The 13,547-nt window shown below is 48.4% G+C and overlaps 1 protein-coding gene across 2 annotated transcripts in view; it reads left to right on the top strand.

Moving 5' to 3' along the window:
* The window catches only part of itga5 (integrin, alpha 5 (fibronectin receptor, alpha polypeptide)), a 102,708-nt gene that overhangs the window by 72,532 nt on the left and 16,629 nt on the right, over positions 1-13,547 (top strand). For both annotated transcript variants that reach the window (XR_009509004.1, XM_059956171.1), the window contains exons 17-24: positions 1,347-1,501; positions 2,307-2,444; positions 6,361-6,428; positions 8,854-9,001; positions 9,556-9,636; positions 10,182-10,261; positions 11,696-11,776; positions 12,101-12,206. Coding sequence is in view for 1 of the 2 variants with exons in the window: in XM_059956171.1 (XP_059812154.1) it covers positions 1,347-1,501; positions 2,307-2,444; positions 6,361-6,428; positions 8,854-9,001; positions 9,556-9,636; positions 10,182-10,261; positions 11,696-11,776; positions 12,101-12,206 (857 nt within the window). In the remaining variant the exon portion in view is untranslated. The remainder of the gene's footprint in view (positions 1-1,346; positions 1,502-2,306; positions 2,445-6,360; positions 6,429-8,853; positions 9,002-9,555; positions 9,637-10,181; positions 10,262-11,695; positions 11,777-12,100; positions 12,207-13,547) is intronic.

The raw sequence follows: 13,547 nt of genomic DNA, 5'->3' as shown, positions 1-13,547 counted from the left end.
TCTGCAGTTGTCACTTCCTTTAAATCTTTGGGTGCAGTCCATTAGGTCCTGGCAACTTGTCTGCCTTTATCCCCCAAGTTTCTCTGACATGTCATCTCTTGTGTTGGGATTTCTACAGGTTCCTCCCTGTTATTTGAAATGAGCCCATCTGTTATCTTGTGGGTATTTGCAGTGTCCTACCCAGTGAAGGCCAGCGCAAATATTGATTTAACATATCTCCCATTTCTTTCATTCCTGTTATTAATTTACTAGTCTCATTTTCCTGAGTTCCCTCACCTACCTTGGCTGTCTTCTTATTTGTGTGTCCACAGACAATCTTACTCTTTATTTTGATGTTGCATGCAATTTTTATCTGAAAATGTATTTTCTCCCTTATCAATTTCTAGTCATTTGCTGCTGGATTTTAAAGTGTTCCCATCCTCTGGTCTCCCACCAGTTCTTGCCACTCTATATGCCTGCTTTTCAATTTAACAAAGGAGGCCAAGTCTAATGTTAACCACAGATGGTGCCTCTCTGTCGTGGAATCCCTCTGTCTAATTCGGATAAATTCCTGCTGAGTGTTATGGAGCAGCTGTGTGAATATCCGCCACTGTTCATTCACTGACCCGTCTCTAAGCTTATTTTTTCAGTCCATCATAAACAGTTCCACCTTCATGACATTACAATTGTCCTTATTTAAGTTGGAGACACTCTGGGTTTGGTCCTGTGGTGTTGGTCTTCAAACTTTATCTGGTATTCTATCAGGTTGTGATCATTCCTTCCTTGGGGATATTTAACCACAAGATCTCATAGTAGCCCATCCTCCTTATAAATAACCAAAATCTAAAATAGTCTGTCACTGGGTAGGTTCTGTAACATACTGACCTGAGAAGCAATCCCTGACGCAGTCCACAAATTCTTCTCCAATATCTTATGACTTCCCCACCTCTCACCTCTTCCTTCCCTGTCTCCACAACAGCCTCCCACCCTGCCCTGTACTCCCTGTACTCTCACATTCGGCCTACCCAGATACCTACATTCTCACTCTCTTTACCATACCTTATGCATTCCTCTGTCCCTACCCTGCACTCTCTCCCCCCTCCCTTCCCTCTGTCTCCCTCTGTCCCCCTCTCTCCACTTCCCCCTCACTCTCCCTCCACCCTCCCTCCAGGTTTCCTCCTTTTCCCCCCTTCTCTCACCCTCTCCCTCCTTCCCCCTCTGCTCCCACTCCTCCTCCCCCTCCTCCACCCCTCTCCTCCCCCATTTTTCCCCCTCTCCTCCAACACCCTCTACCCCCTCTACCTCCTTTCTTCACTTCCCTCCTTTCACTCGAACACCATCTCTGATTGTTGGATTTCACTCTGCAGGTTTTAAGGTGGAGTTGCAATTGGACAAACTGAAGCAGAAGGGTGCCATAAAGCGAGTGCTGTTTCTCCATTCCCAGGAGCCTTTGTATCAGGACAACATCACCATCATCAATGGGCAGGCAGAGATCTGTCGAGACCTGAAGGTCTATCTCCTTGTAAGTGCTGGTTTCTGCTCCGCACTCACTTATGGTCGCGGTTCCTGCAACAGCAACAGGCACGGGAGCCTTGCTGGTCTATCCCTGTTAATCCGAATGACAGTCTGTTCTAATTCCAACTCTGAGTCCATGATACCCCGGCAGCAGCCCTTACCCAGTCTGAAGTTCTTAAGAGTTTCTTATTTTGATTCAAAACCTTTTGGTCATCTGCTTGTGGTCTGGCGATTTGAGTGGCCTCTGTCAATGCTGCACTCCCTCTGGTGCCCACGCCCCTCAGCACTGATCTGACTGCATCCCCGGGCAACTTGTTACAAGCTTAGGACCTGCTCGCATTGGGTCCGATATGTACATTTCACCAGGATTCTGCATCGCTTTGGTGACCGCATTCTGATTTCAGAGCTGTGGGGAGTTGCGCAGTGGCTAGAAGCACTACCTCACCGTTCCAGAGAACTGGGTTCGAGCCCAGCCTCTGATGCTGCCCGTGCGGAGTTTGCACGTTCTCCCTGTGAGAACGTCGGCTCCCGTTTCCTCCCACATGCTAATGGCATGTGAGTTGGAGGGTTGATTGGCTGCTATAATGGTGTGTGGGTGAGGGGTAGAATCGGGGAGGGATTTGATGGAAACGCGGGGAGAATAAAGTGGGATCAGTGTAAATGGGTGGTTGATGGCCAGCATAGACTCAGTGGGCCAAAGGGCCTGTTTCCATGCTGAATGACTAAGAGTTCATGACTATTTCCAGTTTTGAAGTTGAAGATCAACTTGAATTTCTCACCAGTGAAATTTATAACCTGTTGTTCATCGGCAGGAAGAACATAAATTTCGAGATAAACTCTCACTGATACACATAGGACTGAACTTCAGTCTGGATCCCAGAAACCCCACTGATGACCACGGACTGCAGCCAATCCTCAGCTACTCGACAAGTGACTCCCTGGTACAAAAGGTATGTCCTTCCCCCTCAGCGAGGTTCAGGTGAATGGGATTATGCTGAGTTTAAAGTGATGTTCAACCATCCTTTGTCATCTTGGCGCCATCTGTAATGAGTATTATTAAAGCAACAAGTCACAAGGGTGGACATAGAGCACCTCAGCACGGTGCAGATCCCTCTGCCCACGATGTTGTTAACCTACTCAAAGATCAATCTAACCCTTCCCTCAGTGATTCAGGAACAGCTTCTTCCCCTCTGCCATCCCATCCCTAAATGGACATTGAAGCTTTGGACACTACCTCACTTTTTTTTTAATATACAGTATTTCCTGTTTTTGCACATTTAAAAAATCTATTCAATACATGTAATTGATTTACTTGTTTATTTATTATTGTTTTATTTTTTTTTAACTGCTGCTGCTAAGTTACCAAATTTCATGTCACATGCCAGTGATAATAAATCTGATTCTGATTCTGACATAGCCCTCCAGTATTCTATCATCCGTATCTATCATCTTCCCTCTAAAATGTCCCTAATGTATCTGCCTCTACCACCACCTCTCACAGTGCATTCCATGCGCCTACCACTCTCTGTGTTTTAAAAAAATCTCACCTCTGACATCCCCCCCTCTGCTTTCCTCCAATCACTTTAAAATTATGCCCCCTTGTATTAGCCATTTCCACTCCAGGGGAAAGAGTCTCTGGCTATCCACTCTATCTATGTCTCTTATCATCTTGTACTCTATCAAGTCACCTCTCATCCTCCTTCGCTCCAAAGAGCCCAAACTTGCTCAATCTATCCTCATAAGACACGTTCTCCAATCCTGATAAATTTCCTCTGCACCATCTCTAAAGCTTCCACATCCTTCCTATAATGAGAAAGAACAGAAGTCATACACAGCAGGGCAAGGTGTAAAAAGGGGAAGGGGACTTTAAATTCCTGGGTGTCACTACCTCAGAGAACCTGTCCTGGACCCTCTTAACTCCAGGTGTGAAAAAGCCCCCAAAGTTGAGAGAACTGTAACTACGTTACATCGCAGCTCTTGAACTCGATCCGTCTATTGAAGGCCAACACACCCTATCAACTTGCATGGCATCTTTGAGGGATCTATGGATGTGGGCCCCAAGATCCCTGATATCCTCCACACTGCTAATGAATCCTATCATTAACTCTGTATCCTGCCTTCAAATTCAACCTTCCGAAGTGAATCACTTCACTCTTTTCTGGGTTGAACTCCATCTGCCTTTTCTCAGCCTAGCTCTGCATCCTGAAAATGTCTCGTTGTAATCTACACTATCCACAACACTATTAACCTTTGTGTCATCTGCAAACTTGCTAGCCCACCCTCCCACATCCTCATCCAAGTCATTTATGAAAATCACAAAGAGCAGGGATCCCAGTACAGATCCCTGTGGAACACCACTGGTCACTGACCTCCAGGCAGAATATGCTCCATCTACAACCACCCTCTGCCTTCTGTGGACAAGCAAATTCTGAATCCACACAGACAAGTTTCCCTGGATCCCCTGCCACCTGATTTTCTGAATGAACCATGGGGAACCTCATAAAAACATCTTACTAAAATCCATATACACCACATCCACTGCTCTACCTTCATCAATTTGTTTTGTTACTTCCTCAAAGAATTCAATCAGGCTCATGAGGCATGCTGACTCCCTAATCAGGCTATGTTTCTTCAAATGCTCATACATCCTGTCTCTAAGAATCCTCTCCAATAGTTTGCCCAGTACTGACCTTAGACTCACTGGTCTATAATTCCCAGGATTATCTCTGCTCTTTTTCTTGAACAAAGGAATAACATTTGCCACCCTCCAGTCATCAGGCACTACTCCTGTGGTCAGTGAGGATGCAAAGGTCATTGCCCAACGTGCAGCAATTTCTTCCCTCACTTCCTGTAGTATCCTGGGGTATATCCTGTCTGGCCTCGGGGATTCTCGTTTTTTTTCAAAAGTTCCAGCACATCCTTTTTCTTAACGTTGACATGTTCCAGCATATCAGCCTGTTTTACACTGTCCTCACAAACATTGAAATCCCTCTCATTGGTGAAACCTGAAGCAACATAGTCATTAATTATCTCCTCTACCTCCTCTGACTCAAGGAACACGTTTGTTCTTCTATCCCTGATCAGTCCTACCCTTACTCTAGTCATCCTCCAGGTCTTCACATATGTGTAGGACAACTTGGTTAGGGTTAAGTTGAGCCCCATCACCCCTACTGACAGTAGCTCACCAGAGCCCCCTGTCCTGGGCTGGTCTTTCACGCTGTCTCCAGGTATAGCCCTTTTTCTTTGTGTATCCTTCCTCTCTCATGGACGAGGCCTTTAGAGCTTCTGCTGGTGTTTCTGTAACACTGGGTTTTTACAGGATGAGGTTGCTAGTCCCAGGCCCAACCCTCTACCTTTTGCAGCTGGGCTTGGAACAGTTCATGCTGGAGTTAGAACACCTTGCCAAGGACACCTCATCCCCTTCTAGCTCTTCTGTCTATTCTTCAGCTCTTTCCTGAATGCCATTTAACTCTCTAAAGCCCTGCCTGATCCTTGCTTCCTAAACCTTAAGTAAGTTTATTTCTTCCTCTTGACTAGATGGTCCATCTCTCATGTTAACCATGGTTTCTTCACCCTACCATCCTTTCCCTGTCTCAATGGGCCAGACCATCCAGAAGCCTACGCGTGCTTCATTTTGCACCTTTCCAAAATCTGCCCCCGATCTATTTCTCAGGGTCTCTCTTGCTATTGGGGGGGAGGGTCTGTAGAATACTCCCAATGGAGTGCTAGCCCCCTTTCTGTTTCTGACTTCCGCTCACACTGACTCTGTGGACAATCCCTTCATGACATCCTCCCTTTCTACAGCTATGAAACTACTCCTGATTAACAATGCCCCACCTCTTTTCCCACCCTCCCTGTATTTTTTGAAACATTCTAAAGCCTGGAACATCAAGCATCCATTCCTGCCCTTGTGACAGCCATGTCTCCATAATGTCATAGTTCCATGTACCAGATCCCTTGTTCCCTTGTTCTAGATACTTCCTGCATTAAATAGACACACTTCAATCCACCCCACTGACTGCAATTTTACCCCATCAACTGCCTCTCCTTCCTCAGTCTCTCTACACACAACATTTACCTGTACACCAACAGCCCCATTCTCTGACCCACCACGCTGGCTCCCATCCCCCTGCCAAACTAGGTCATACCTACCCCAGAAGAAATCCCAATGATCTAGAAATCTGAAACCCTTTCCCCTACACCAGTTCCTCAGCCACGCATTCGTCTCCCAAATCATCCTCCTCTTACCCTCACTGTGTCATAGCACAGGCAGCAATCCAGAGATCACTACCTTTTGAGGTCCTGCTTTTCAGCTTTCTACCTAGCTCCCAATGTTGTTTCTTCCGAACCTCATCCTTTTTCCGACTTAAGTCATCGGCTCTACTGTGTTACCATAAAATCTGGCGACTCACTCCCCCCCTTTAGAATGCCGTGTTACCAATCTGAGGCATTCCTGACCCTGGCACCTGGGAGGCAACATATCTTCTGAGAGTCTCTTTCACATCCACAGAATCTCCTGTCTGTTCCCCTAACTATTGAATCCTCTATCACGATTGCACTCCTCTCCTACCCCATTCCTTCTGAACCTTCTGCATCTCTATCTCCCTCTCCCCTCCCTCTCTCTCCCTATTTATAAATCTCTCTCTGTCTCCCTCTATCTCCACAAGCACTACCTGACCTGCTGAGCGTTTCCAGCATTCTGTTCTGGCTCAGCCCCTGTCCGAGGGTGTTCTGGACAGTGCCCGGCCCAGTGGATGGGGAGCCTCTGCTTTATCTGAAACCAGTCCCAAATGGAGCAGGAACTGGGCAGAGTTTTCACTCTTTCAACACACCAAATAACGTCTTTCTTTTGTGGATTTTAATCAGGCCCAGATTCAGCTCGACTGTGGGGAGGACAACATCTGTGTTCCAGACCTGCATCTCTCCGTACAGGGGTAAGCAAATCTTTTACAAGGCGAATGCGGTCATCGCAGACATGGCCAGAGGAATGAAAAATTGGCAAGCACAGCGAATCTTTCCGAGAAATGAGACAGTGATCCCAGCGTGGTAGAACTCAGGACTGTGTTTGAGGGTGGATACCTAGGGTCCTGAAGCAGTGCCCCCACACCGGTGTCTGGAGTCGATGGGGTTGGTAGGTCAGTGGAGAAACAACGGCAGGTATTTAAACAGCTGGTTCATAACACTGAACAGAGATTAATCAGACCACAAGGGAAAGAGGAACCATCTATGGTTAACAAAGGAAGCCAAGAGAAATATTAAATCAAAGACCAGAGCATACAATGTGACAAGGGCTAGTTGTGATCAGTGGACTGGGAAATTTACAAGGGTTTATAGAGTAATACAGCATAAAATGTACCATGGTAGCGTAGTGGATAACACAATCGCTTTACAGCACCAGTGATCACTGATTGGAGTTCTATTCCCACTGTTGTCTCCTCTAAAGAGTTTGTACGTTCTCCCCGTAATCATGTGAGTTTCCTCCCACATTCCAAAGACGTAGGGGTTAGGGTTAAGGAGCTCTTGATACTGGAAGTATGGTGACACTTTTGGGCTATGCCAGCGCACCCCCAGACTCCTCTTAAACATGAGAGTCCCAACTTCCACCACACAGTAATAAAGTAAATCGTGCAAACGAGGAATAATGAACCATGGGTTTGTGACTGGTTCAAAACTTAGATGGTGGAGGGGAAGAAGTTGTTCTTAAATTTTTGGGTGTGGATCTTTAGGTTCCTGTACCTCCTCCCCAATGGTAGTCACTGGCAACAGGTTTCTCACTATCTGCCCTAAGTACCCCCTCATAATTTTGTACGCCTCTGTCAGGCTTCAGGACCCCACTTGGAATACTGTGTTCAGTTCTGGTCTCTCCAGTCTTCCGTCATAACAGAAACGCTCCATCCCGGGCAACGTCCCAGGTGAATCTCCTCTGCACCCTCTCCAGTGCAGTCCTACAGAGTGGTGATTGAGTTGCCCTCTCATGAGTGACGAAAGGAATTATATCTGTATTCTTTGGGGTTTGGCGGAATGAGGGGTGACCTTATTGAAATGTGTAAGATGCTGAGGTGACCTGAACACAGAACATAGAAATCTACAGCACATTACAGGCCCTTCGGCCCACAATGTTGTGCTGACCACGGAGCCTACTTTAGAATCTGCCTAGAATTACTCTGCCGCATAGCCCTCTATTTTTCTAAGCTCTGTGTACCTATCTAAGAGTCTCTTAAAAGACCCTATTGTATCCACTTCCACCACCGTCACCAGCAGTGAATTCCACAGCCCCCCCCCCCCCCACTCTCTGTGTGATAAACTTATTCCTGACATCCCCTCAATACCTACTTCCAATCACCTTAAAACTATGCCTCCTCATGTTAGCCATTTCTGCCCTGGGAAAAAGCTTCTGACTACCCACCCGATCAATGCCCCTCATCATCTTTTACACCTCTATCAGGTCACCTCTCATTCTCCATTGCTCCAAGGAGAAAAGGCCGAGTTCACTCAACCTATTCTCATAAGGCATGCTCCCCAATCCAGGCAACATCCTTGTAACTCTCCTCTGCACTCTCTCTATAGTATCCACATCCTTCTTTTGTGAGGTGACCAGAACTGAACACAGTACTCCAAGTGGGGTCTGACCGGGGTCTTGTATAGCTATAACATTACCCCTCGGCTCTTAAACTCAATCCCATGATTGATAAAGGCCAGTGCACTGTATGCCTTCTTAACCACACTGTCAACCTGCGCAGCAGCTTTGAGAGTTCAATGGACTTGGACCCCAAGATCCCTCTGATCCCCCACACTGCCAAGAGTCTTACCATTAATACTATATTCTGCCTTCATATTTGACCTACCAAAATGAACCATCTCACATTATCTGGATTGAACTCCATCTGCCACTTCTCAGCCCAGTTTTGCATCATATCAATGTCCTGCTGTAACCTCTGACAGCCCTCCACACTATCCACAACACCCCCAACCTTTGTGTCATCCGGGAGATATTTCCATCGGTGGGAGGGCTTCGAATGAGAGGACAGGATTAGGGCAGTCATTTAAATCTGAGCTATGTTGAAACTTCTTGTAGAGGGTATTGAGCCTCTGGAGGTATAATTACTGAGCCGGGGGATGGTAGAGGTCTTACGATACAAATAAGGGCAGCATGTCCTCCTTGTAAAACCACAGAAATCATGAAGAGGTTCCCTCTGCTCCTGCTCCTTGTGGGCCCAGTTGACTGTTGGGTTTGCTTACGTTACAACAGTGACCTCATTTTACAAGCAGCCTTCTGGCTGTGAATTCCAGGTGTCTGTAGGGAAAGTGCTGTGATGGTTTGTCCCACCCGGCTCAACATAATGCTATGCTTCCTTGCAGGGATCGTAAAACTGTCTATTTTGGTGATGAAAATCCACTGACGCTGAACTTTGAGGCGAGGAATCAGGGTGAAGGAGGGGCGTATGAGGCCGAGCTGTACGTATTCCTGCCTCCTGAAGCACATTTCAGTGGAATAGTACGGGACGAGGTAAGTATGGAGCTTCACTTTGTGTCTGACCCCGGGAGTGTGTGATGGGACAGTGTGGAGGGAGATTCACTCTGTGTCTGACCCTGGGAGTGTGTGATGGGATAGTGTGGAGTGAGCTTCACTCACTGTCTGACCCCGGGAGTGTGTGATGGGACAGTGTGGAGGGAGAGTCACTCTGTGTCTGACCCTGGGAGTGTGTGATGGGACAGTGTGGAGTGAGCTTCACTCACTGTCTGACCCTGGGAGTGTGTGATGGGACAGTGTGGAGGGAGGTTCACTCTGTGTTTGACCCTGGGAGTGTGTGATGTGACGGTGTGGAGGGAGATTCAGTCTGTGTCTGACCCCGGGAGTGTGTGATCAGCTCGTCATTTTATTTTTACACATTCACCTCTTACCCTCCTTGTTCAGTCCTATGTGTTTGTCAGGGCTTGGTGACCTTGCCTCCTCTCCTCTCAGACACCATGATGCTGTTGCTACAGCCTAAGAGTAATTCAGTCTGTACCCGGGCTTCCAGCCTGGTGGCATCATCTAACCTCCTCTCTGTCCAACTGCAGGGCCTGGCCATGCTTAGCTGTACCTGTGACAACCAGACTGTGGTGTGTATCCTGGGAAACCCTATGAAGCCTGGGACCAACGTAAGTGTGGCGTAACAGCTGTGTGAGGGGGAGGGGGCGAGAGGCTGACGGATTTGTCCTCGAATGTGCCTTGGGAGTGGCGAGAGGGGGCAGGGAGGTGGGAATGGGTGAGGGAACGCGGTGTGTACTGGATGTGAGGAGGTGGACAGGAATGGTGGGACAGAGGTAGAAGGGGCAGCAAGCAGAGTTTCTGCTTGTGGGGTTGGATTAACGATTTCATGGGAAAGGGCTTGGGATGGTGGGGATGATGTGGAAGGGTGGGATTCTGCCAAACTGGTCTGGAATCCCTACAGGCACAAGCTGCTGACAACAATTTACCTCATCACAGAGCAATCCCACTGCCCAGAGAACTGGAAAACCTGGCTCTTCTCCAAATCTGAGAGTAGAACAGAGTTTGGGAGGTTAAATTTGGACGTTTAGCCATTCCTTCCTTCCTCTCTGGGAGAGGGATGTTTGTCACTGTGATGTGTCAGCACTCCTGTTGAGGATGGATCATAGGAAGAGGAGGGGGTACTGTCACCGGTCTAACCATATCTCTTCCTCAGCTCTCAGGGGGCCTCCGCTTCACCGTTCATCAGCTGCGCGACGACAAGAAGTTCATCGAGTTTGAGCTCCAGATCCGCAGGTATGCCCAGGGTCATGTTGAAAGGGGAGACCACCTGACATTAATGGTGAAGCCACCAAAGAAACTGACACGGACCTCCTGCCTATCTCACTTTCTCCAGCCCTATGGTATCGCCAGTTCAGGAGGAAGTACCTGGGCCTTGGATGGCATTACAGCTCCTGAGACCCCAATTCCATGTTGGCCTTGGGCACTGACTGTGTGGAGAATGCACGTTCACCCTGTGAATGGGGTGCTGCAGTTTCCTCCCACACCCCAAAAACGTGCGGGTCGTTGGGTTAGTTGGCCACTGTAAATTATCCCTGGTGTAGAAATGATGGGTAGAATCTGGGGAGAATAAAATGGGATTGGTATAGATGGTCAAAACAGACTCGATGCAAAATAAAGAGCAGTGCGGATAGACAATAAAGTGTCAATGAGGTAGATTGTGAGGTGAAGAGTCCCATCTTACTGTACAAGAGTCTGATAATGGTCGGGTAGAAACTGTCCTTGATCTAATGGTATGTGCCTTTAGGCTTTTGTATCTTCTGCCTGATGGGAGGGGAGAAGAGAGAATATCTGGGGTGGGAGGGGTCTTTGATGATGTTGGCTGTTTCACTGAGACAGTGAGAAGTGTGGACAGAGTCCATGGAGGGGAGGCTGGTTTCCGAGATGTGCAGAGCTGTGTCCACAACTCTCCGCAGTTTCTACCGGTCACGGGCAGAGCAGTTGCTATACAAGCCATTATGCAGCTAGATTAAGTGCTTTTTATGGTGTGTTGATAAAAATCGGTAAGTGTCGACGTGGACATGCCAGATTGCTTTGGCCTCCTGAGGAAGTAGAGGTGTTGCTGAGCTTTCTTGACCATTTTGTCTGCGTGGTTGGACCAGGACAGGGTGGACTAGGTGATGTTCGCACTTAGGAACCTGAAGCTCTCAACCCTCTCGTCCTTAACACCGCAGATGTAGACAGAAGCATTTTTCTGAAGTCAATGACCAGCTCAGTTGTTTTGCTGACATTGAGGGAGAGGTCATGACAACATGTCGGTAGACTCTCTATCCTCCCTCCTGCGCTCTGAATCATCATATTTGGGATGCGGCCCACTGCAGTGGGATCATCTGCAAACTTGTAAATGGAGTTAAAGCAGTGTCTGGCCGCACAGTTGTGAGTGTCCTTTCAATATTAAATCTGATTGGCTGTGGGCCAATGTCAGGATCAGTTGTCATGGAGACTTGCCAGCTTTATCGAGGGTCTCTGGGAGAGGGAATGGAGTACCCACCTGAACCTGGACCATATGGTGAGCTGGTCCAATGAGTTAATAAGTTCGGCAAACGATTGCCATGGCAATACCAGAGCAGTGGGTTCAAGCTTTCCCCTGACTGTGCGGCTCACATCACCACACCCTGCCCCGCAACCATTCGGGCTGACCCTCTGATTTTTTTTTCATTCTATTTTCAGTAAGAACTTGAACAATTCAAGAAGTGAAGTTTTTGCCTACAGGCTGAACGTGGAGGTCTTGGCGCAAGTCAACATCCGAGGGTAAGCTTCATCTCCTCAGCCCGAATCTCTGCAAAGCCTGGCTTTTTGGCGAGCCCAGGGAAGGGTGGGCTCTGCTCGAGCTGTTCCTTAGTGCGGTGAAGGAGCATCCGTTGCCAAGGCAGGTCTGGCTGTGGAGAAGCTGGACCACGCTGTGTCACTGGACGCAGCCAGGAGGGGCAGGGTAGTGCAGCTTTCTGTGCCTATTGGGCACCAGCTGATCGCTTGGCTTGACTGCCAGGTGTCATTGGCTGAGGGCTAGGACGTTGCCTGGGCAACCACACCACTGACGCCTGCTTAACTGCCCCACTTTTCTCTCGTGGCCAGGGTCTCCCTTCAGGAAAAGATTGTCTTCCCCATCAAAAACTGGAAGCCCAAAAAGAAGCCAATCAATGAAGAGGATGTTGGGCCGCAAGTCAAACACGTCCTTCAGGTTTGTGTGTCTGTGTGTGTGTGTGTGTGTGAGAGAGAAATGGAAACAGGCCCCTTGGCCCACTCACTAGGTCCCTGCTGACCATCGCACAGTGATCACACTCATCCTACAGTAATACCATTCTGTATTAATCCAGTGTTTCATCCCCCAACTCTTCCCCCCCCCCCCCCCAGATTTCACCCTTGCCCAGTCATTAGGGGACAATTTACAGTGGCCAATTAACCCACGTAATTGGGAATGCGAAGAAACCAGAGCACCTTTGGGAAACACATATGGTCACCGGAGAACTTGCAAACTCCGCTCATTTGGGATTAGATGTGCAGTTCGGACCACATTATATGCATTACCCCATTCTGGTGTGTACACAGGCCTCATTAGCCTGGGAGACACAGCTCTGCGGCTATTTTGATACCCACAGCTCAGAAGCTCCTCAAATTAAATCCCCATATGTTGTGTTCACCTGAAGAGCAGTCTTTGCTGGCTGAGAAAACAGCTGTCTCCCGCAAACTGTAGTGGTGTTGTGAGCAGGCGACACCTACACATCCAATGTACGGAGCATCACTGGCAACAAGCTTTTCACTATCAAACCTTTTTTTTAAAGAGGCAGTGTGTAAAGACACATTGACCCCGGGAGTGTGTGATGGGACAGTGTGGAGGGAGATTCACTCTGTGTCTGAACATGGGAATGTGTGATGGGACTGTGTGGAGGGAGATTCACTCTGTGTCTGACCCTGGGAGTGTGTGATGGGACTGTGTGGAGGGAGATTCACTCTGTGTCTGACCCTGGGAGTGTGTGATAGGACAGTGTGGAGGGGGATTCACTCTGTGTCTGACCCCGGGAGTGTATGATGGGACAGTGTGGAGGAGATTCACTCTGTGTCTGACCCTGGGAGTGTGTGATGGGACAGTGTGGAGGGAGATTCACTCTGTGTCTGACCCTGGGAGTGTGTGATGGGACGGTGTGGAGGGAAATTCACTCTGTGTCTGACCCCGGGAGTGTGTGATGGGACAGTGTGGAGGGAGATTCACTCTGTGTCTGACCCTGGGAGTGTGTGATGGGGCAGTGTGGAGGGAGATTTACTCTGTGTCTGACCCTGGGAGTGTGTGATGGGACAGTGTGGAGGGAGATTCACTCTCTGTCTGACCCTGGGAGTGTGTGATGGGATAGTGTGGAGGGAGATTCACTCTGTGTCTGATTCTGGGAATGTGTGATGGGATAGTGTGGAGGGAGATTCACTCTGTGTCTGACCCCGGGAGTGTGTGATGGGACAGTGTGGAGGGAGATTCACTCTGTGTCTGACCCCGGGAGAGTGTGATGAGACAGAGTGGAGGGAGATTAAC

Source organism: Hypanus sabinus, chromosome X1 (genome assembly GCF_030144855.1).
Source record: "Hypanus sabinus isolate sHypSab1 chromosome X1, sHypSab1.hap1, whole genome shotgun sequence".
NCBI classification, from domain to species: Eukaryota; Metazoa; Chordata; class Chondrichthyes; order Myliobatiformes; family Dasyatidae; genus Hypanus; species Hypanus sabinus.
Note: the sequence above shows the minus strand (reverse complement) of the source record. Positions and strands in the feature narration are given on the sequence as shown.